This window comes from Patagioenas fasciata, chromosome 1 (genome assembly GCF_037038585.1).
Source record: "Patagioenas fasciata isolate bPatFas1 chromosome 1, bPatFas1.hap1, whole genome shotgun sequence".
In the NCBI taxonomy this organism is placed as follows: domain Eukaryota; kingdom Metazoa; phylum Chordata; class Aves; order Columbiformes; family Columbidae; genus Patagioenas; species Patagioenas fasciata.
In genome coordinates this window covers 84151414-84174841 of record NC_092520.1, presented here as the reverse complement: position 1 = coordinate 84174841, position 23428 = coordinate 84151414, and the positions used below count along the sequence as shown (strand labels likewise).

The window sequence follows — 23428 nt, the reverse complement described above, 5'->3', positions numbered from 1 at the left end:
ACCAGCTTCATTGTCCCCCTCTGCATTCTCTCTAGTACTTCAATGTCATTGATGAGGGGCACAAAACTGAACACAGGATTCAAGGTGGGGCCTCACCAATGATCAACTGTCTAGTCCTGCTGGCCACACTATTCTTGATACAAGTCAGGATGCTTTGGCCTTCTTGGTCACCTGGGCACACTTTTGGCTCATATTCAGCTGTCTGTTGACCAGAACTCTCAGGTCCTTTTCTGCAAGGCAGCTTTCCAGCCACTCTTCCCCCGAGCCTGTAGCGTTGCCTGGGGTTGTTATGACCCAAGTGCAGGACCCAGCAATTGAACATCACACAACTGGTCTTAGTCCATCAATCCAGTCAGTCCGGATCCCTCTGTAGAGCCTTCCTACCCTCCAGCAGATCAACATTCCCACCCAGCTTGGTGTCATCTGCAAACTTACTGAGGGTGCACTCAATCCCATCACCCGAATCATTGATAAAGAGATTAAACAGAACTGGGGCCAATACTGACCCCTGGGAAACATCACTGGTGACCGGCCACCAACTGACTTTCGTTCCATTCCCCACAACTCTTTGGGCCCAGCCATCCAGCCAGTTCTTTACCCACTGAAGAGTACATCCACCCAGGCCATGAGCTGCCAGCTTCTCCAGGAGAATGCTGTGGGAGACAATGTCAAAGACTTTACTAAACTCTAGGTACACAACATTCACAGCCTTTCCCTCATCCCCTAAGTGGGTCACATTGTCCTACAAGGAGATCATGTTGGTGAAGCAGGACCTTCCTTTCATAAACCCATGCTGACTAGGCCTGATCACTTGGCTGTCTTGAAATATCCCCCTTTAGAAACAAGTTATTTGTGTCAGCAGTCCTTGACATAGTATCTCCAGAACTAGTCTGCTTTACAGACAGGCTTGTCTGCTTTATAATAGAATCTGGAGCAGGTTCTTTAATTACACCTAGCCAGAAACAGAAGCATGAAAGGTCTCTCTCCTTCATTTGGTCTGACAATATGTTCCAGATGCCTCTTTTTGCTAGCTGGAAATCAAATAGCTGGACCCTGAAGAATGGTGGGTATAATGCAAGTGAAAATGAAAACATCATTGGATGGTGAAATGGCATTCTCCTGAGTGTCTCACGGTTTGTAAGAGAAAAAAAAAAAAGACTCATAAGACAACATGATTTCAGAGTAGGGCACAGAGATACTTCGGCAGGTTTCTTCAGCTTTGAAATAACGCATTGCAGAAAAGATCAAGTTTCCAGAAAACCTATTTGAAAAAATAACAGAATGTATAAAGATAGAGGACAACTGAAGTTTGGATTATCTTGGTAACATGCTGTATAGATAAATCCAAAAAATAAAATTTAAAGTGTTTTTCCTTCTGGACTTGTGTTATTAACAGAGTTTCATTAGCAGGATTCAAAGATATTGAGGCAGTCTGCTGCAAATTTTGCCTCTTTATACCCTTGTTTCAAGTTTCTAGAAACTTTCAAGAAAAATTGTGAATCACTACGATCTTGATTTTTAAGAACTCTTTCCCATTGCTACAATGATAAACAAAAAAACCAAATACATTACCTCTCTACTATTTCTCAAAGCAAACCAGGAACCCAGTCCCACAGTGTTTTCACTGGTAATGCTGTCATTAAACTTTTTAGAGTTTTCCTTGTAAAAATAAAACAAAAAAAACCCCAAACAACTGATCAAATACAAACTAGAGAATCTGGCTGAAAGAAAGATGTTATCTATCTGCACAATACCAGAGATACCTATAATTTCCCACAATAGAAACTATGAAACAAAACAAAACTAGACAAGCAAGTATATATAATGTAATACACATTGTATTACTTACAGTGTATTTCTAGAACCTGCATTGCTATCTGAGGTGTAGAGTTTAGGGACTCGTGATCTACTCTGCAACTTACAACTGCACCATCATCATTGCGATCTGCTAGGAAATCCAGTGTGCTGCTGACTGTGAATGTTTTACGATTTGCATCTTCTTCTTTTAAATATTTAACATCTGAAAGAAAAAATAAACAAACAATTTTCTGTCCAGTATCTTTAGGAAAAGTAGTCAAGTATTAGACGGCTAAATTATCTATCACACTCATTGAAAAAAACCCACATCTTTCATAGCTGTATTAATCTATTTAAAGCAAAAGTAAGTAGACTGTAGTAATTCCTCAATTTGCTCCAATTGTTGGGGCAGGAGATACATATTGAGAAAGAAAATTTCAAAATTGGTAACATGACACTACACTCTAATGAAATTCTTCTCACCATTCTCTCTTATATGTTTAGGTCCAAATTTGATGTCAACTTTCTCTGCAGTTCATTAGAAAAATGTGGTCTGTCGCACCCTCACTTTCCTTAAGTAGTCAGAGTGTCATTAATTACTAAACTTTCTAAATCCATGCTTATAATCTTTCATAGTGATGCATGGATATTACTGGAGCCACATGAACTAAGAGTTACATACATGTAATCTCATTAATCTTGTGCTTACTTTCTTCATTGCTTATTCTATTGTTTGGCTAGAATTATGCAATAGATATCAATGACATTGAACAACTGTAAATAGAGCATGTAATAGTATTTACTCTAATCTACAGACAAGTTCCAAGAAGACTAGAAATGAAATTACTTCAGAGAGACTCAGTACTTTATATCATGCTAAATTGGCATACTTATTTTGTGCAGATGCAGTTAAAAAACTCTTTGAAAATTTTCAGCCCAGATCCTGGAGTGAAGGAAGCCTACAGCCATGCTTAAGAAGTATTCAACTCAGCTCAAAGTTAAGGTTCAAATTCAGAAAGTTTTGTTGTAGGACACAAATTTTAAATCAGAACTGAAGATCCGAAAGACTAAGCTTTTTTTTTTTTTTTTAATGTTTTAATGTATTAACTGCAACATGAGATCTTACACATACTTTACCATGATTTTACTTGGTTCCAAAATACCTATAGTACTGATTTTAATTTATTTCAGTAAAATAGTAAGCTTGTTATATCAATTTATTACAATGAAAGGTTTAAAAGACATAAATACATTCATAAACATATATATTAAATTATATTGAGATTACGTGTCCTCTGTGCCTTAAAAAAAAAAAAAAAAGTGAAAGGTTTCATTTTTATAAATTATACTAAATCCCATTAGAGAAGATGACCTAAATAACATTTCCATGAAATATCAATTTTCGAAAGCAAATCTTAAATGGCTTCACCAAGATCAAGTCCTGTCTGATCAACCTAGTGGCTTCCTATGAAGGAGTAACTATATCAGTGGACAAAGGAAGGGTGAGAGATGCTGTCTATCAGGAGTTCTGTAAAGCCTTTGACACAGTCCCTCACAACACCCTTCTCTCTAAATTCAAGAGATATGGATTTGATGGGTGCACTGTTCAAAGGATGAGGAACTGGCTGCATGGCCATATCCAGACAGCAGTGGTCAATGGCACAATGTCTAGATGGATGCCAGTGACAAGTGGAGTCCTTCAAGGGTCTGTAGTAGGACCAGTACTGTTTAATATCTTCACCAATGACATAGAGAGTGGGACTGAGTGCACTCTCAGCAAATTTCTGGATGACACCAAGCCAAGTGGTGCAGTTGACATTCCTGAGGGCTGGGATGCCATTCAGAGGCATCTGGACAAGCTCAAGAAGTGGGCCCATGGGAACCTCATGAGGTTCAACAAGGCCAAGTGCAAAGTCCTGCACGTGGGTCAGGGCAACCCCCTGTATCAATACAGGCTGGGGGGATGAAGGGATTGCGAGCAGCCCTGCCAAGAACGGCTTGAGGGTACTGATGGATGAAAGAGTGGACATGAGCCAGCAATGTGCACTTGCAGTCCAGAAAGCAAATCGTATCTTGGGCTGCATCAAAAGAATCGTGGCCAGCAGGTAGAAGGAGGAGATTCTGTCCCTCTATTCTGCTCTGACAGGACCCCGCCTGGAGCTCTGCATCCAGCTCTGGAGCCCTCGGTACAGGAAAGACATGGACCTGTTGGAGAGGGTGCAGAGGAGGCCACAAAAATGATCAGAGGGCTGGAACAGCTCTGCTATGAGGACAGGCTGAGAGAGTTGGGGTTGTTCAGCCTGGAGAAGAGAAGGCTTTGGGAAGACCCTATTGTGGTCTTTCAGTACTTAAAGGGCTCCTATAAGATGGCGACTCTTTAGTAGGGCCTGTTGTGACAGGACAGGAATAATGGTTTTAAACCAAAGGAAAGGAGATTCAGGCTAGACATGATGGAGAATTCTTTTACAATGAGGGTGGTAAAACACTGGAACAGGTTGCCCAGAGAGGCAGCAGACACCCCATCTCTGGAAACTTTCAAGGCGAGGCTGGACGGGGCTCTGAACAAACTGATCTAGTTGAAGGTGTTCCTGGTCATGGCAGAGGACTAGATGACCTTTGAAGGTCCCTTCCAACCCAGGCTATTCTATGATTCTACTAAATACCTTGTAACAAATGTTGTTGATTTTAAATGAAGATTATGTATTTAGCTTCCCCAATATTATTGCTTTTAATGATTTTCCAGAAGTGTCATCAGAATGCTAAATTGCAGATCACTTTGTTAATTTGGTGCATATATGAGAGATGGAAAACTAAAGTAAAAGCTATGGTACTCAGTGTTTCACATTCAGTCTCTCTCATTACTAACACTCTATCAAACAGTATTCCTTTACCAGATGATGATTCTGTTTTTGAGTAATAGCAATGGAGCTACAATTTTAGAATGGCTTTTTCCCCTTTGGTGCAACTCTGAACTCAATGCATCGTTTATATTCTTTTGCACCACGTATAATACACTGTAACACAATTGGATTTACTGGTGCTAGACAGATGAACTCCTAACCTTTAATGTCAGCTGCATTAGCATATAATTTCATATCTAGTTTCTCAGATTTATCATTTCACCTTTTACAGTGCACAAAGCTAATGTAACTTCTGCTGATGCCACTGCAAACTGGTTAGGTTATTTTATTCCTAACCTTTGTGAAATGGCAATGTGCTCTTCAGAAGACCTAAAAGACCAAACTGAAATGAATGTGCTCAGTCCCTTCCCCTTTTTTTTTTTTTTTTCTTTGTTTTAGGAAATGTTGACAAGAGAAAATTAGTTAAAGAGTCAAATCACCTAATTGCTTGCTTGGCTTCAATTACATGTCAGCTCAAAGGTGAAGTTAATACATGAGATTTTAAAATATAATTTTTAAAATAACATCTTTTTAGATGCGTTGCCTTGCTGTCATGCCAACTGTATCAGTGGTTCTCCTAAAGTATTGACATTGATCAGAGTGACTTTCAATCTTTACATATCTTGAATATGTATATTAATCTTGTCATCTTTTCTGGATAACAGAATCTATGCCATGCCATGTATTAGTTGTGCTTTAAATTTTTCTTTTTAATTATGTTTAATGAGGCACCCCTTTTCTTTCAGCAATTTTCTCAAATTTCCCAGTGACTGGAAAGAATGGTTCCTTGTTTCCTTATTTTCTATCCTTGTTAAAAGTGGTCAAATATATTTCAAATTATTCCAGCCTAAAATTCTGGTCTCCTTTAAAAGTATTCTGATTTTGATCACAAATCTAAAGACTCTTCTAGAATGGACTAGGTACCTTGGACAATCAACTGCAATATCCTTTATTTACCAATTTTATATCACAGTTCTGGTTGTGTACATTGAACTGTGGTAGAGAAAAGTAAAGGAAGATTGATGGGTTCTGTAATTAATGCTGCAATTTTGCTCGAGGGACTTTATTGTGCTAACGAAGTCCACAATGTGAGACAAATCCAAGAGAAAGCAGATAAAGTTGTGGGGTTGTTTTGTTTTGTTTTGTTTGTGTTTTTTTTTCTTTTTTTAAGGTAGAAAGAAAATGCGGATTTTGAATCATTTATTGATCTGATCTTATAGCAGAATTATTTGTATTATTTATTTTTTATTTATGTACTCTATAATGGGCACTGCAGCTGGCTGGGGTAGATGTGACTAAGCCTTCTGTTACAGGAAGCTCTCTCCACCCATTCACCAAAAAAGATTTTAAACTAGCCCAGCATTTATGATGACATGGACTAGAAAACTAAGTTCTAAGGAAACAACATACAAAGTGAAAGAGAAGACAGAAAAGGAATAAATAGCTTTTACATGCAGCTGTTTCCCATCTCACAGAATCATCACAGGCAAATCCTTGCTTTCAGCTTCAGTTTTAGTCACCCAATGACTTTTCAGTTACAACAGACTTTTTCTAATTCCCCCCAGACCTGGTGAAGTTCTTCCCTTTAAAGTCTGTCTTCTCCCTGCTCCTTACCACAGACACTCAGCATCCTCAGCTGCAGGGACCTAGTTTCCCAGCTGAGATTCCCTCTATTGCTACATCCTCACTCCTCCTCACCAGAACAGGTTCCACAGCACCCTACAGGAACTGCAATCTCCTATATCCTTCAGACTGTTCTACCTCGCCTGGTCAGTTTCCTTAGAAGAATGTAACACAAAACTGGCAATTGAGCAAATCAGACATATCTCATATTAGAAAGGCAAAAAGAGATGTAAAATATCTGCGGTGAATGGTATGGCTGTGATAACAGTAATCCATATAATGTTTTTCTATGAAGCATCACAGTTGAGTTTATTATGCTGAATAGAATTCAGAGCAATTCAAAACATCAGGTTTTACCATTTGAAGAAAAAGTAAAAAGATGGTTATATGATCACTCCAATAATTTACAAAAAATTCTTTATCTATGTACTATCATGCAGCACGGGAAACAAACAAGGGCAGCTGGAAGCCGCTGTGCAACATGAAAACTATGACATAGTTCCCATCATGGAAACAGGGTAAGATGATTCACACAACTGGAGTGCTGCAATGGATGGCTATCAACTCTTCACAAGTGATAGGCAAGGAAGGAGAGGAGGTGGGATAGTCCTGTATGCTAGGGAGTGTTTTGACTATTTAGAGCAGAGGTATCAAATTCATTTTCACCGGGGGTCACATCAGCCTCATTGTTGCCTTTAAGGGGTAGAATGCGATTTTAGGACTGTATTAATGTAGCAGTAGTTACATTTATACAGTTTGACACCCCCTGTTTTAGAGCTTACTGATGGTGACAACAGGGTCAAGCATTTACAGGCAAGAACCAGGAGAAAGGGCAACAAACCAGATAACATCATAGGAGTCTGTTATAGAACACCCAACCATGAGGAAGATGCAGATGAAATATTCTATAAGCAGCTGGGAGAAATCTCACGATCACTAGCCCTTGTTCTCATGGAGGACTTCAACTTACTAGGTGTCTGCTGGAAATACAACACAGCAGAGAGGAAACAGTCTAGGAGGCTCCTGGACTGTATGGAGGACAACTTCCTGACACAGCTGTCAGTGAACCAACTAGGGAAGGTGCCCCACTAGACATCTTGTTTGTGAACAGAGAAGGACTTGTGGGTCATATGATGGTTGGAGGTCACCTTGGGCATAGTGGTCATGAAACAGAAAGGTCAGTAGAACTGCTACCCTGGACTTCCGAAGGGTAGACTTTGACCTTTCTAGGAGGCTGGTTGAGAGAGTCCCCTCGGAGACAGTCCTGAAGGACAAAGGAGTCCAGGCAGATTGGTCTGTCTTCAAGAAGGAAATCTTAGAGGCACAGAAGCAGGCTGTCCTCATGTGCTGAAAGATGAGATGGCAAGGAAGAACACTGGCCTGTCTGAATAGAGAGCTTCAGCTGGAACTTGGGAATTAAAGGAAAATTTATAACCTTTGAAAGAAGGGGAAGGTAACTCAGGACTACAAAGATGTCATGAGATTATGCAGGGAGAAAAACAGAAGGGCCCAAGAACAATTAGAACTTAATCTGGCTACCACCATATAAAGACAACCAAAAATGTTTCTATAAATACATGAGCAATGAAAGAAGGGCTAAGGAGAACCTCCTTCCTTTATTGGATATGGGGGGAAACATAGTGAAAAAGGATGAAGAAAAGGCTGAGGTACTTAATGCCTTCTTTGCTTCAGTCTTCAATAGTAAGATCAGTTGTTCTCCAATAATCAGCCCCCTGGGCTGGAAGATATGGACAGGGAGCAGAATGAATCCCCCATAACCCAAGGGGAAATACTAAGTGACCTGCTTCACCACTTAGAAACACACAAGTCTATAGGGCCAGATGGGATGCACCCAAGTGTATTGAGGGAGCTGGTGGACGTGCTCACCTAGCCACTTCCCGTTATTTATCAGCAGTCCTGAAAAACCAGGGAGGGCCAATTGACTGGAAGTTGGCAAATGTGACACCCATCTATAAGAAGGACTGGAATGAGAATCTGGGGAATTACAGGTCTGTCAGTCTGACCCCAGTGCCAGGGAAGGTCAGGGAACAGGTTATCCTGAGTCCCATTGCAAAGCGCATACAAGTAAAACAAGCAATCAGGCCCAGTCAGCATGGGTCTATGAAAGGCAGGTCCTGCTTAACCAACCTGATCTCCTTCTAGGGCAAGGTGACCCACTTAGTGGATAAGGGAAAGGCTGTTGGTACCTAAACTTTAGTAAAGACTTTGACACCGTGTCATACAGCGTTCTCCTGGAGAAAGTGGATACTCATGCCTTGGAAGGGTGTACTCTTTGCTGGGTATAGAACTGGTTGGATGGCTGGGCCCAAGAGTTGTGGTGAATGGAGCCAAATCCACTCACCAGCCAGTCTTCAGTGGTGTTCCCCAGGGCTGTTGGGCCCAGTTCTGTTTAATCTCTTTATCAATGATTTGGGTGAGGGGATTACGTGCACCCTCGGTAAGTTTGCAGATGACACCAAGTTGAGTGGGAGTGTTGATCTGCTGGAGGGTAGGAAGGCCATACAGAGGAATCTGGACTGGCTGTATTGATGGGCTAAGGCCAATTGTATGATGTACAAGAAGGCCAATTGCTGAGTCCTGCATTTGAGTCACAACAACTCCATACAATGCTCCAAGCTTGGGGAAGAGTGGCTGAAAAGCTGCCTGGCAGAAAAGGACCTGAAAGTTTTGGTCAACAGGCAGCTGAACATGAGCCAGCAGAGTTCCCAGATGGTCAAGAAGGCCAACAGCATCCTGGCTTGTATCAAGAATAGTGTGGCTAGCAGGACTAGAGAGTTGATTGTTCCACAGTACTTGACATCGGCGAGGCCACATCTTGTATCCTATTTTCAGTTTTGGGCCCCTCATAATAAAAAAAACACTGAGGTGCTGGAGCATGTCCAAAGAAGGGCAACAAAGCTGTTAAAGGTCTGGAGCACAAGTCTGATGAGGAGTGGTTGAGGGAACTGGGGCTGTTTAGTCTTGAGAAAAGGAGGCTGAGGGGAGACCTTATCACTGTCTACAACTACCTGAAAGGAGATTGTAGCTTGGAGGGTGCTGGTCTCTACTCCCAAGCAGGAAGTGAGAGGATGAGAGAAAATGGCCTCAAGTTGCACCAGCAAAGGTTCAGATTGGATATTAGGAAAAAATTATTCTATGGAAAGAGTTGTCAGGTATTGGAACAGGCTGCCCGGGGAAGTGGTGAATTCACCATCCCTGGAACAGTTTATAAGATGTGATGCTTAGGGACATGGGTCAGTTGTGGACTCAGCAGTGCTAGGTTAATGGTTGGATCTGATGATCTTACAGGTCTTTTCCAACCTAAATATTTCTATGATTCTATGATTAATGATTCATTCAATGATTAAATATCAGAAACTTTACAAATGTGAATTTTAAAATATAATTTTAAATAAGACATAGTTTTGACAGTTGCATAGTTTTGACAGTACCTTTAACTTCTTTGTCGTTCTTGAACCATCTGATATCAGCTGCTGGTTTACTACCAGACGTCTTGCAAGTTAGTTGCATCCTCTCTCCCTCCATAACTGGTGAGGTAAATCCAGTAATTTGTGGCTTCTCAGGAACACCTAAAAAGAAAACAAGCAAAATATCTCTGATAGTGTCAGCTGCTGCCATGAATATATGACCAACTTAAAGTTCACTTCATATGCTCTAAATTTTGGGAGCAGAATAATTAGTTCCTTGTCTTCTGTCAAAATTGAAATGCCAGTTAATCCTGCTTCCTATTGCAAATAAACTGTCAATCTGTACCATAGATGATTCTAAAGAATTAAAGAAAACATAAATTATCTAGTTTTCCAAGGGAAACAGATTGTATTTTAAAAACTGTGTTGTCTATGTATTTCTGCATGCAGTTCTAGTATGACTTGCTATTATAAGGTTTAAACTGGTCTACAAAGCAAGCAGGATGACAACGTATATTAGAAATACAACTGTGAAAATAAAATATAACTGGCAACAAAAAGCTGAACTGGTCTAAGATCAGAACGAATGTTTAAGCATGAATTATGAAGATGTTAATACAAAATCCAGGGAAAAGGGAGGGTGAAAGTAAATACACGAGCTACTTTATCTTCAAAGAACACATAACCAAAAAACAATAGGTATAATCACAATTCAATTGGCTATGGAGCATTTTTCAGCTGAATCCAAGTTCTTTGGAGGAGATTGCATAATCATGACATACTATATACAGAATATTAAATTTGGAAATAGTTGTTTTTCAATGAACCATGGAAAATTATTTAAAAATAATGAAGAGAATTGGGAAATTGATCACTACATGTATAAATCCATCTGACTTCCAAAAACACAAGAATAACTTTTTTTAAAGTGATACTGATGACTATAATTTTAAAATCTCTGAAAATGTCATTGTTATAACATGCATCTGCAGCACTTTGACACATTCATATTTGTGGCTAGATAAAGGAATCAGTCTCAGTAATTGATCCTGTGCTCTGTATTTCACAATTCAGTTTGTTTACGTCTCTTTTCCACAATGACAGATTATGTACATAAAAACCAAGCAGCAGTACCTATCGCATAGGACATTTCTGTAATAAGTTTACTCCTCTCTTTCAAGACAGAAAATGGTGTCTACTATAATACCTTGACACTTAAATCCTCTAATCTATAACAGAGCAGTCAACAAAGAGATTATTAGTTAATAAAAAGATAATTTATCTGATTAAAATATGTAATACACTTCAACGGAAAATATCTCCTTTTCAGATAGAAGGTGTTCCAAGAGTTTAAAATGTTACTTTGAAATAGAAAATTAAAAATACAAAATGAAAACAGATAGGCATCTAAAACCTTGAAGTTTTCTTTCTTGGAAGTAGCTGATGTTGTGAATATTTCATTAAACCCTCCCTCAAACTGAAGGTAAAACGAGAACGACTGTGAAAGATCAAGTTACTTTGGTTAATAAATATTGGCCAGATATTTTTTTTTTTTTGTCTATGCCACACCTTTCTATGTCTTTCTGCTGCTTAAAATGTTGAACTGGTCTACTCATCTATTGTTTAGATCATGAGATGCCTCTCTACAGAAAAGATTAACTGTAGGCAGGTGTTACTCCAGATTATTCTACTCTGAGTGGGTATTTTTTGTCCTTAATAGCAAATTTTTGAAGATTTTTGTAAAATAATCTCACATGGACTGAAAAGAAGATGTATTTCACATCCTATTCACAAAACCAATTCCCTGGCTGGATTAATGTGAATATTACTGGTGCAGAGGACATCTTCCATCAGTCCTATTAAATTCAAACATCTGCCTGTATATATAAAAATGAAATAAATAAAAATCAAATTTAAAAAAATAGTCAAGTTCAGGGACAGAAAAAGGAGAAAAGAATAAAAATCAATCTCTAAAATCATATAACCTCTTAGGTACACAAGTGTTTTTCAATGAACTGTAGCAATTTTGGCCAATTGGGCTACTGACATTCATAGAAACATATAAAGGTTCAAGCAGAAACTTTATTTCCTGGACATCTCTCAAAATCTATTGCTTTTCTAAGCGTATCTATAACCTTTGGGGAAAACAGCAGAGCATTTAGAAGATAAAGCATAAAAGAAACAGCAAACCCAGTGAAAAGATGCACTTTATAGACAAAAAAAAAAAAAAAAAAAAGCAGAATGAGCAGAGAAAATGCATAGCTAAGGAAAAATGATAAAGCACTAAAACCTGTTTTGATTTTATGCTTTCTGATTTTCTCCTCTCTGCCCTGTACAATATATTGTTAGGAGATGAGTACATGCACTTTCTTCGCACTTCTGGTGCTTGGGATGTAGAGGTTATGTCCATTTTATGGAGCACTCATGCTGTGATATTTGTGTGCTCCCTAATTCGTTATCCTGCCACAGCACAAATAGTAAGAGGCATGTTATTTTTCATCACAGCAATATGAAACAATAAACTTCAGGGAAACAAGATCAGACATTTACATGTATCTTCTGACAAGCTTTAGAAAAGTTCATTCTTATCATAATTTGCCAAAGCCTGAGAAGCTTAACACTTGCTTCCTCATGCTCAGCTATTTATACTTACCGAGAACGGTAAGAAAAGCCTTGGAAGTTTTGACAGGCATTGTAAATAAAGAGCAGGTATACTGTCCTTCATCCGACAGAGACACATCACTGACACTGATACTCAGTTCATGCCATGAAGCTCGGACCAGCTCAATTCTGTTGTCCCTCAGAGCTGAAAAACAAACAAAAAAAACATGTTATAGGGTAAGAAACAGCACATTAACCAAGTGTGGTATGTTGTACAAGAGGCTCTATGATGTAGCCTAGAGAAATCACAGCCTAGAATACAGGGATATGGCCACAGTTTTCTCTCTGCAGAGCAGTTTGTTTTCTCTGTGGAATAAAGTGCAAGAGTTCAGCGAGTTTTTGAATAGTGTGCTAAGTGACTTGTAATGTATATCAACCTAGAAATTAAGGGACTTTAGTTGCCTTTGGTCTTCCTCTGAAACAAAAAAGTGACTTTGATTTCTGCTCCATAACAGCTTTGTTCAGTGCCTGAAATAACTCCTTCCTAAAATCTTTTTCTTTTTCACATATTTATAAATGTAGTTGAATATTAAAAATCCTGTTTCATCTAGTAACAAACTATATTTTCAACTTAGAAGTCTAGAATTGCACAGCTTGCCTACAAATTTTTTCTCACATCCGTTACTACTCATGTTGAACTGGAATACCAGATTTCTCGAATGCTCAAAGGATATTTCTTATTATGAATATATTGAAAGTTCCACTTCTACATGCATATATAATACATTTAAAGATTTGAGGTAATTTAGTATAGCGGCTTTACTTTTTTGATTATGATCAAACATCTGATCTATCAGAAAATCCTTTTGTTTCCAGGAAGCCACTGAGGCAAGAGGAGCAGGTAGATTTACTTAAAATTCAAAATGTCACTTTAGCTAATGTCTTGAAATTTTAAATATTTTAAAGTCTATATTTAGATTAACACACATTTTCTACCAAAAACTACAACAACAAAAAAACAAACAAACAATGAAAACATTCCTAAACATTCAATTTCTCTGTAGTGAAGTTGTTTTGGGAATCTACATATGTTAATTAAGTCTTTTGGCAGAATAGAAATACTAGTATAATAAGTAAGTTGACACCATAATTCTCCTAAGCAAACAATAAGAAATACTCTGTAACTCAGAAAGTGCTGCATATACTTCTAGATTCAAATCTTTGACCTGACAGCATTTGAGTCTATTTTTATAGCCAGCCTCTGAAATCAAACTAATACGGGACTGTTACAATTACTGGAAGAGCTATGTTTTGATTTGTGAGAAGAACCGTGGTGTTAAAGTCTCTAATGCTGTTCTTACTCACCTCTTTCTATAGTCCCTAAAGGCTCTTAGATATCATTCTCCTAACATTTAAATCTTCCAAAGATAAAAACAAAGCTCTACCATGGTTCTTTTGCTACTATATCTAGATGTTTCTGCCCCATTGCAAGGCTCTCCAAGAGCTGTCAGTTCAAGATGATTTACACCAAAATAAGCAGCTACAATGAAAATTCAGCAAAAACGTCATTTGAATTTGTTGTCTTCTAATGCTAGCATTCAGATTTCTTTACAGTGATCTCAATCTGAACTTACTGGCTATTTCAGGGTAGGCCAGCTAAAGCTTGACTTATTCTCTGCAGGGCCTGAAGACTGAAAGATGACAGCTTAAGCAGACCTAACATACAAGCATGTCATGAACTGCTCCAAGGCACTTCAAAGTGTGTAATGGGCACATTCCAAACATAACTGAGACATCTTCTGCCCAGCCACAGCAAGAAATAAATAATTATGTAGAATATAATATAAAATGCATATGATGATGGAAAATATGGGCAACATTAAAGCAAACAAGCAAGCAAAGCAAAAGCTACAACATGGAAAACTATGTATATACCAATATGCTGACGTAACAGCCAAGAAAACAAGCTCAAGAAAACAAAAGTCCATAGAAGCAAGCTTCTACCAACCCAGAACAGCAGGCAAAGCTGATGACTGCCTTTAGTTACCAAAAGCCCTCACAATAGCGAAGCTGTTGTTATCTTTGAGGAAGTAGATGGGGATTCAGAATTCATTTCTCAGCTTTTCAGTTCTACCCAGATGCAAACTGAGCATAAAGAAGAATGGTAGTTTATTTCACATTACTGACCCTTCAAAAATAATTATTTTCAAAATGACCCAGCACTTCCAAATGGTTTGATTACTACCATGCCCATATATATAATTTGGACAACAGCATATGAAATCTAAAAAAAAAAAAGACCTTCTACATCCCATAATTTGAAAGTGGTGAGTTTTGCCTCTCCTTAAGGAGATTAATCAGAAATTGTTTAAAAATTAATGCAGTATATAATATAATATTGTATTTTATTTTGTTAAAATTTTCAATTGCTACTGCCTCATGATAAAGATTTATGTAGCCATTGAAATACTTTCCTATAGATTGGGCAATGTGAAGAATTTCATGCACTAAACAGAACCATAATGAATTACAGTAGAGCACAAATGGTCTATAGGTGTTGCCAATAGCACACCATTTTTGATCTGTCAGTGAAAAAAAAGCCAAAAAAAATTGAAATACAAACCACCTCCATCAACTATATTCCCACTGCTCCCCTTTTATTTCCTCCCCTCTACACCTTTTTTAGCCTGTGTACAACAGAGAAACTGCAGTTCAGCCAATTTTCTGGAAAACTGGCAAAAAAAGCCACTGATCAAGAGCTGATATAGATGTTCCATGTTTCAGCCTGAAGTCAACTTTTATTGAAAGAACAGAAAGAAAGAAATTCATAATGGAAATACCAACACAGAGCCTTTGCAAAAAAAATGCCGCAAATAGCGTAGTGATAATACTCCTTTGCAGGAAAGCTGTTTGTCAGAAGCATTTTTATAAGTGCTAAGTCTAACTATAATTGATTATCTGTGCCATCAGTTTCAAACCCAAACATCTGTAAGCTTTCCTGTCTAGGCAGACTTGAGACCAAACCAGTAAAAACTCTACTGTTATTGCTTAGACAAGGCTAGCACTTACATGGAATCTTTTTAGAATCTTATTTTCAAACCTTATTCCTACATCTGTGTCTGTATCCCTATCCATATTGGTTTAGAAAGACACCAGTTCCTCTTAAGAAACTCACTGCTATGGTAGATGCCAGAACTGGTTTGTTTTCATTTTCTGTGTGAGATGATACATTTTGCTAAAAGGTTGAAGTTGGATCAGAGAAAAAGTGGCTGCCTATTGGTCTAGCCCTGGCTCCTGCACTCTGGGGCAGAGAAAACCCTCTGGGAGAGGGTGACTTCATCCTCAAACAGTAAATGAACAGTTGGTGATACTGCACTAGCCAGGAGCACTTCTAGCCAGACAGAAATCTCCAGGCATGGAGACTGAGTAGAGCGGGGGTCTTGGTCATGGCAGAGAGTAAACTCTTGACGAGCCTGTTTGATGGTGCAAAGAAGCCCGTGGAGCCGGAACAGAAGCCAGCTACTGAAAAGTATCAACTGGAAAGCAAAAGCTTGAAGGAGAAGACATTCTCCTCGAGGAGCTTGTGGATGGGAAGCAGATTTATTTACAATACTCTGTATTCCATCCCCTTCAGCTGATCTGAGTTCTACTTGTTTAAAGAGTGATCTCATTTAGTTCACTATTCTCTATTTAAAGGATATGAGCTTCAAAATCTTTCGATATGCTTTTTGATTAGTCTTTCTTTGGAGTGAGAATTGTTCCAAACAGAACCATTTTACTACAAGGTTCAAGCCAGCTTGAGGCTCTACCACGGTAGTTTAAATAAAGTACCATACCGTAAAATACAAAATGTTGTCTCTTATTTAATACCTGAAAACAAAAAACAGAACATGTATGGGGACATTCTGCATGAATTTGGAGTTTGGTATACACCAATAAACAGATTTCCTATATACTGAAATGTCCATGCATTGTTCAATATGATCAGCAGTAAATATTTCTAGCTTCCCACAAAAAAACATAGAAAACATACTGAAATACAGCTGCTGTATTGTACTCCAGTGACAGTATTTATTCCTCCACCTTTTAAGAAGGTTATACAACTAGCTTCATTTTATATTTCACAAGGTAGTTTCTGAATACTTTCAGTTGTATTGTGGTAGTGACTAGACAGACCGGGTGAGCACAGAAGAGAAAATCTTGTCCTTATAGGCTCTACAAGCTCCATCCTCACTTGATGTGCATGGTTTACCAACCTCTCTCCTACCTATGCCTGCTCATTCATAACCTTCTCTGGAAGCTTTTTCTTTTTTCCATTTCACTTTGTCAGAAGCCAACCCCCTTTTCCTGAGGATTTTCACCTACATTCCAGAATCATTACCTTATCAATAACTTGCATACTTACGTTTTTGCATGATACGGAGATGTTAGAAAAAGGGTGAATAACCTGAATATATGTTTGATTTCTGGGAAATAGACCTTTGCCAAAACTATAACAAGGAACACTATCACAGGCACCTCCTTCCCAGATCCTTGAGTTGCAGGTACTTACAAAAAATATGAAGTGCAACAAGAAATATAATTGCATAGTAAATTCCACTATGCTCTAAGTACATTATTCATTTTTCTGTAATTCCAAGGCACATATTATATAGTTAATTTGAAAGGTATGAAATAATTATGCACAAAATACTTGTTCCTAAGCAGATACACTTCATTTATTTTACCTGTCAGTCTCTTTTTCTGTAGAAAAGATTTCCTTTCAGAATGTTTTCTGACACAGAAACAAGCAACCTTGATAATTTGCATAGTTTAGTTTATCATGAATAAAATATACAGTCATGTATCCCAGCTGCATTAATTAGCAATTCTTGAGACTCATGGCCACTGCAATAAACTGGTCTTTTTGTTCACAAACACAAAAAGCTGCACTTCATGTTTTGAAAAAAATAATATTATTATCATATGTAGTGAAATCTTACAATAGGAATTATATCAAAGGGAGAAAAAAACCTTAGAAATTCACACTGTCATGGAAAAAAAAAAAAATCCACATTTCATACTGGATGGAAAAGGGAGTTGGACCTGTTAGATATAGTGGCCAGAAAGCAGCATCTCTAATCTTATTTCTCTAAAATGATTATGTCTCATTTGTATTTTGAGTGATATAGTTGAAGAATGGGGAAAAAACCAACCAACCAACCAACCAAAAAAAAAAAAAAAACAACCAAACAACTAATATCCCAGATCCTCCAGAGTGTTTCACAGATGTTTTGACAATACTAACTTGACATATGCTGGCATCCTGGGATTCACTCAACAAAATTTTCTTCCTCATGTTAGAGCTGTTCCCTCTGTCATGGGAATAATGTAACCATTAGTTGGAACCAGAAAGATTTCTGATAGTCTACACGTTGTGCTAAACTCCCAAAAATTTAATACTTATGAAACTGAAACAATCCTTCTGATTTTCAGATTCCAACTTTCTGAATGCAGCACCACTGACAAATCTGAAACAGATTTCAAGGGATTTATATTGTGTTTCCAGATATACTTGGATGTACTTCAGAAGGCCTTTTGCCTTGTTCCTGGTAAGTTCGATATATCAAGGTGCTTATAGGAATGATCTACAGCACTCGCATATAGTTGTGTATTAAAATCTATCAGGCTATAGACCACCACCAGGGAAAGAATAAACAGAGACAAAAGGAGAATAAATGGAAGAAAAAAAACCTATTATTGTTATTCTGTGTTCAGTCTTCCAAGCCTTCATACTTCTTTTCAAAGCATTTTAACTTCCTTTAAAAAAATAATTATGTATTCTTTAGTCTGTTATAGTATAAACAGTTTGCACATTTCCGAGTGATACACAGTTATTCTGTTAATGCCTAACCTACCTAGTAGGAACTTGCCTGGTATTTGGACCCCTAATATTTTAAATTTCTCACTTATTTGTACATGGAAATGGAAATAAATTATTTTTCCTTCCTCTTTCATTTCCTGTCGTGCAATTTGATTACTTTCATACGAGGAGGGATACAAGGCTGTAGTAGTGTGGATATTTAGTAATCACATGTTTTCTATTCTCACATGTGGTGAGGCAATCTTTAACTCTCATTGGAAATCAACTTCATAGCATTGTGTCTGTAAAACTATCACTTTTGCTTTTATTACTAGCTGGTCATGACTCCAACAAAGCCCAAAGGTTAGAAAGATAGATGATCTCTTAATCAGTCTAGGGTCATGACAGGTCTCAGTACTGGGACAGAAGCATTGAAAATGAGTCTACTTTCACAGGTAATGCTAATGTAGAGGGAAAAGCACTTGGCAGTATGTTATCAGTTTCTATACAACCTGTTAGACTGGCTGATGTATGTACCATTGGAGTCCTTTAAAGGTGACATCATTTCTAAGTAAAATTAGCAGAAATAATAAAGAATTGAAGGTCACAATACCGTGGACAGATCTTTGGCTAATTGGCTGTGAAATTTTCAGATACATGATGATTTTTTCCCCATTAGGAAAGTGATTAGTTACACAGATGAGTTCACACAGACATTCCAAACAGCATCTTTCACAGTTTCATGTCACTTAGGTATTGTGGCTACTTTACTCATTTTTTGAACCCCTTCATGTACTTAATAAATTCAGGGCATCACTGAGTTTTGCAGAAGGTGCTAAGTGAGGTTTTTGAAATGGAAGAACACATAATAATCCTTGGAGATTAGTTTTATTTTCATTCCAGTGTATTTATATTTCTCTTTGAACTCTTCTGAAGTACTTGGTTATCAAAAGGAAGAAACAGGGTCAATAGGAATATACTACTTGTACCTCTAATCATCTGGTCATCTTCTACTTTATGCGCTAGCCTGCAATCTAAAAAGAAATAGCTAGATTATTTTCAGCTGACAAGTACTTCTGGGATATTTGATTAGGTTATTTAGAGAACAATGTTCAAGAGCGAGTTGCTTTCTGTTTTTTATATTTTTTTAGATTTTTTTCACATTGGATAATGCATATGTCTAGGCACACAGCAAAATCCCTTCATTGGAAGAGATGATGACAGTCTCAGTAACAGAGGCATCTTCTCTGTGTTCACCTACTGTTCTGAAAAGGCCAAAGCACTGGGGACCCAGACACCTGTCCATACAACATTATCTATTATTTATGAGGGTGGGCTGTATTTAAAGAACAACCTTAGATAATTAGGAGGAATATCCAAATAGCAAGATAATTTCTTCAGTGAAATGACAACAATTCTCTGTTTTCTGCAATCTGGATAAAATGGAAATAGTTTAGGGTGACTTCCGATGACTTATGAACACATTCACTCAGTGAGGTTTCTCCAACTGTTACCAAAGGACAAAAGGAGGCCAGGATGAATATATGCTCTTCATGAATGGAATAAATGCAGTAAAACTTTCCTACATGCTAGAGTTTCTACACTGAGCTATATCTTCTCTCACAATGACTTTCTGTATTCTCTTCAGTTTATCTCCTTTTCAGAGTGTTCAAGAAACACGGCAATATGCAAAAAGAGAATAACTTATTTTTGAGAGCGTTCATAATGCCTGTTTCTGGAATTAAAGAGGAACTGCGCTTGTGTACTGCTTGTCTTTTGAGAATCTTAAGGATGAAAGTTATTGAGATCTCTGGGCTGTCTCATATTTTCATGTAAGAAATTTAAGTTTCAAATCCTTCCAAAACATACAGGTTTTTCACAGAATCACAGAATTGGCTAGGTTGGAAAAGACCTCAGAGATCATCAAGTCCAACCCTTGGTCCAACTTCAGCCCATTTACTAGATCATAGCACTAAGAGCCATGTCCAATCTCAGTTTAAAAACCTCCAGGGACGGTGAGTCCACCAGCTCCCTGGGCAGGCCATTCCAATGCCTGATCACTCTCTCCGTGAAGAACTTCTTCCTAATATCCAGCCTAAACTTACCCTGGCAGCGTTTAAGCCCATGTCCCCTTGTCCTATTGCTAACTGTCTGGGAGAAGAGACCAGTTCCCACCTGGCTATAATTTCCCTTCAGGTAGTTATAGAGAGCGATGAGGTCACCTCTAAGCCTCCTCTTCTCCAGACTGAACAACCCCAGCTCCCTCAGCCTCTCCCCATAGGTCATGTGCTCAAGTCCCTTCACCAGTCTTGTTGCTCTTCTCTGGACCCGCTCCAGCACCTCAATATCTTTCCTGAACTGAGGGGCCCAGAACTGAACACAGTACTCCAGGTGTGGCCTCACCAATGCAGAGTACAGGGGAAGGATCACTTCCCTTGTCCTGCTGACCACACTATTTTTGATACAGGCCAGGATACCATTGGCCTTCTTGGCCACCTGGGCACACTGTTGGCTCATGTTGAGCTTCCTGTCAATCAGTACCCCCAGGTCCCTTTCTGCCTGGCTGCTCTCCAGCCACTCTGTGCCCAGCCTGTAGCGTTGCAGGGGGTTGTTGTGGCCAAAGTGCAGGACCCGGCATTTGGCCTTGTTGAACTTCATCCCACTGGAATCAGCCCATTTTTCCAGTCTATCCAGATCTCTTTGCAGAGCCCTCCTGCCTTCCAGCAGGTCGACACTGCCCCCCAACTTGGTGTCATCAGCAAATTTGCTGATGATGGTCTCAATCCCCTCATCTAAATCATCAATAAAGATGTTAAACAGGACTGGACCCAACACTGACCCCTGGGGGACACCACTAGTGACTGGCCGCCAGCTAGATGCAGCCCCATTCACCAGTACTTTCTGGGCCTGGCCCTCCAGCCAGTTCTTAACCCAGCAGAGAGTGCACTTGTCCAAGCCACGGGCTATCAGCTTTTGAAGGAGTATATTATGGGAGACAGTGTCAAAGGCTTTGCTGAAGTCTAGATAGACCACGTCTACAGCTTTCCCCTCATCCACTAGGTGGGTCACCTGATCATAAAAGGAGATCAGGTTGGTCAGACAGGACCTGCCCCTCCTAAACCCATGCTGGCTGGGTCTGATCCCTAGTCCATCCTGGAGGTGCTGTGTGATTGCATTCAGGATGATCTGCTCCATCACCCTGCCAGGCACCGAGGTCAGGCTGACAGGCCTGTAGTTGCCAGGGTCAGCTTTGCAGCCCTTTTTGTGAATTGGGGTAACATTTGCCAGTTTCCAATCATTTGGGACCTCCCCAGTGAGCCAAGACTGTTGGAAGATTCTCAAAAGACAAGCAGCACACAAGTGCAGTTCCTCTTTAATTCCAGAAACAGGCATTATGAATGCTCTCAAAAATAAGTTATTCTCTTTTTGCATATGAAGATGCTATATTGTTTTACTGTGTTGGAACAATGTTTAACTATACCTCAAAAAAATGAAGCAAAAATCACATTCATCAGGATGAAAAGTTGTCTTACAAGGTCTGCTCATTTAATTTCTTCCGCAATGAGGATTTACAAGATTTGCTACTATACTAATGCAACTGGACACGTGACATAGCACAGTATCACAGTATCACAGTATGTTTGGGACTGGAAGGGACCTCAAAAGATCATCTAGTCCAATCCCCCTGCTGGAGCAGGAACGCCTAGGTGAGGTCGCACAGGAATGTGTCCAGGCGGGCTTTGAATGTCTCCAGGGAAGCAGACTCCACAACCTCCCTGGGTAGCCTGTTACAGTGCTCTGTTACCCTCACTGAGAAGAAGTTCTTTCTCAAATTTAAGTGGAACCTCTTGTGTTCTAGCTTGATCCCATTGCCCCTTGTCCTATCATTGTTTGCCACTGAGAAGAGCCTGACTCCATCCTCGTGGCACTCACCCTTTATATATTTATAAACATTAATAAGGTCACCCCTCAGTCTCCTCTTCTCCAAACTAAAGAGCCCCAGCTCCCTCAGCCTTTCTTCATAAGGGAGGTGCTCCACTCCCTTAATCATCTTTGTTGCCCTACGCTGGACCCTCTCCAGCAGTTCCCTGTCCTTCTTGAACTGAGGGGCCCAGAACTGGACACAATATTCCAGATGGGGTCTCACCAGGGCGGACTAGCGGGGAAGGAGGACCTCTCTCGGTCTACTGACCACCCCCCTTGTAATACACCCAAGGATGCCATTAGCCTTCCTGGCCACCAGGGCACAGTGCTGGCTCATGGTCATCCTGTTGTCCACCAGGACCCCCAGGTCCCTTTCCCCTACACTGCTCTCTAATAGGTCATTCCCCAACCTATACTGAAACCTGGGGTTGTTCCTGCCCAGATGCAGGACTCTACACTTTCCCTTGTTAAATTTCATCAGGTTATTCCCCGCCCAACTCTCCAGCCTGTCCAGGTCCCGCTGGATGGCAGCACAGCCTTCTGGCGTGTCAGCCACTCCTCCCAGCTTAGTGTCATCAGCAAACTTGCTGATAGTACACTCAATTCCCTCGTCTAAATCGTTAATGAATATATTGAATAATATTGGCCCCAGTACTGACCCCTGAGGCACTCCACTAGATACTGGCCTCCAACTGGACTCCGCACCATTGACCACCACTCTCTGGCTTCTCTCCTTAAGCCAGTTTGCAACCCACCTCACTGCCCTATTGTCTAGACCACACCTCCTCAACTTAGCTGTGAGGATGCTGTGAGGGACTGTGTCAAAGGCTTTACTGAAGTCAAGGTAGACCACATCCACCGCTCTGCCATCATCCATCCACCTTGTTACATTCTCATAAAAGGCTATGAGGTTGGTCAAGCATGACTTACCCTTGGTAAAGCCATGCTGACTGCCCCTAATGACCCTCTTATCCCTGATGTGCCTTGAGATGACACCAAGGATAAGCTGTTCCATTACTTTCCCAGGGACAGAGGTGAGGCTGACCGGTCTATAATTACCCGAGTCCTCCTTCTTGCCCTTTTTGAAGACTGGAGTGACATTTGCTTTCCTCCAATCCTCAGCCACCTCTCCCATTTCCCAAGACTTGGCAAAAATGATGGAGAGCGGTCTAGCAATGACTTCAGCCAGCTCCCTCAGCACCCGTGGATGCATCCCATCTGGACCCATGGATTTATGGATGTCCAGACTATTTAATTGTTCCCTAACCCAGTCCTCATCGACTAAAGCAAACTCCTCCATTAACCTGGTTTCA

General features: G+C 39.6%; 1 protein-coding gene across 5 annotated transcripts in view; it reads right to left on the bottom strand.

The window, feature by feature from the left end:
- The window catches only part of CADM2 (cell adhesion molecule 2), a 679639-nt gene that overhangs the window by 130027 nt on the left and 526184 nt on the right, over positions 1–23428 (bottom strand). For all 5 annotated transcript variants that reach the window (XM_071809844.1, XM_065862763.2, XM_071809845.1 and 2 more), the window contains 3 exons: positions 12402–12554; positions 9773–9910; positions 1850–2020 (listed from right to left, as the gene is read on the bottom strand). In XM_071809844.1, the coding sequence (XP_071665945.1) occupies positions 1850–2020; positions 9773–9910; positions 12402–12554 (462 nt within the window). The remainder of the gene's footprint in view (positions 1–1849; positions 2021–9772; positions 9911–12401; positions 12555–23428) is intronic.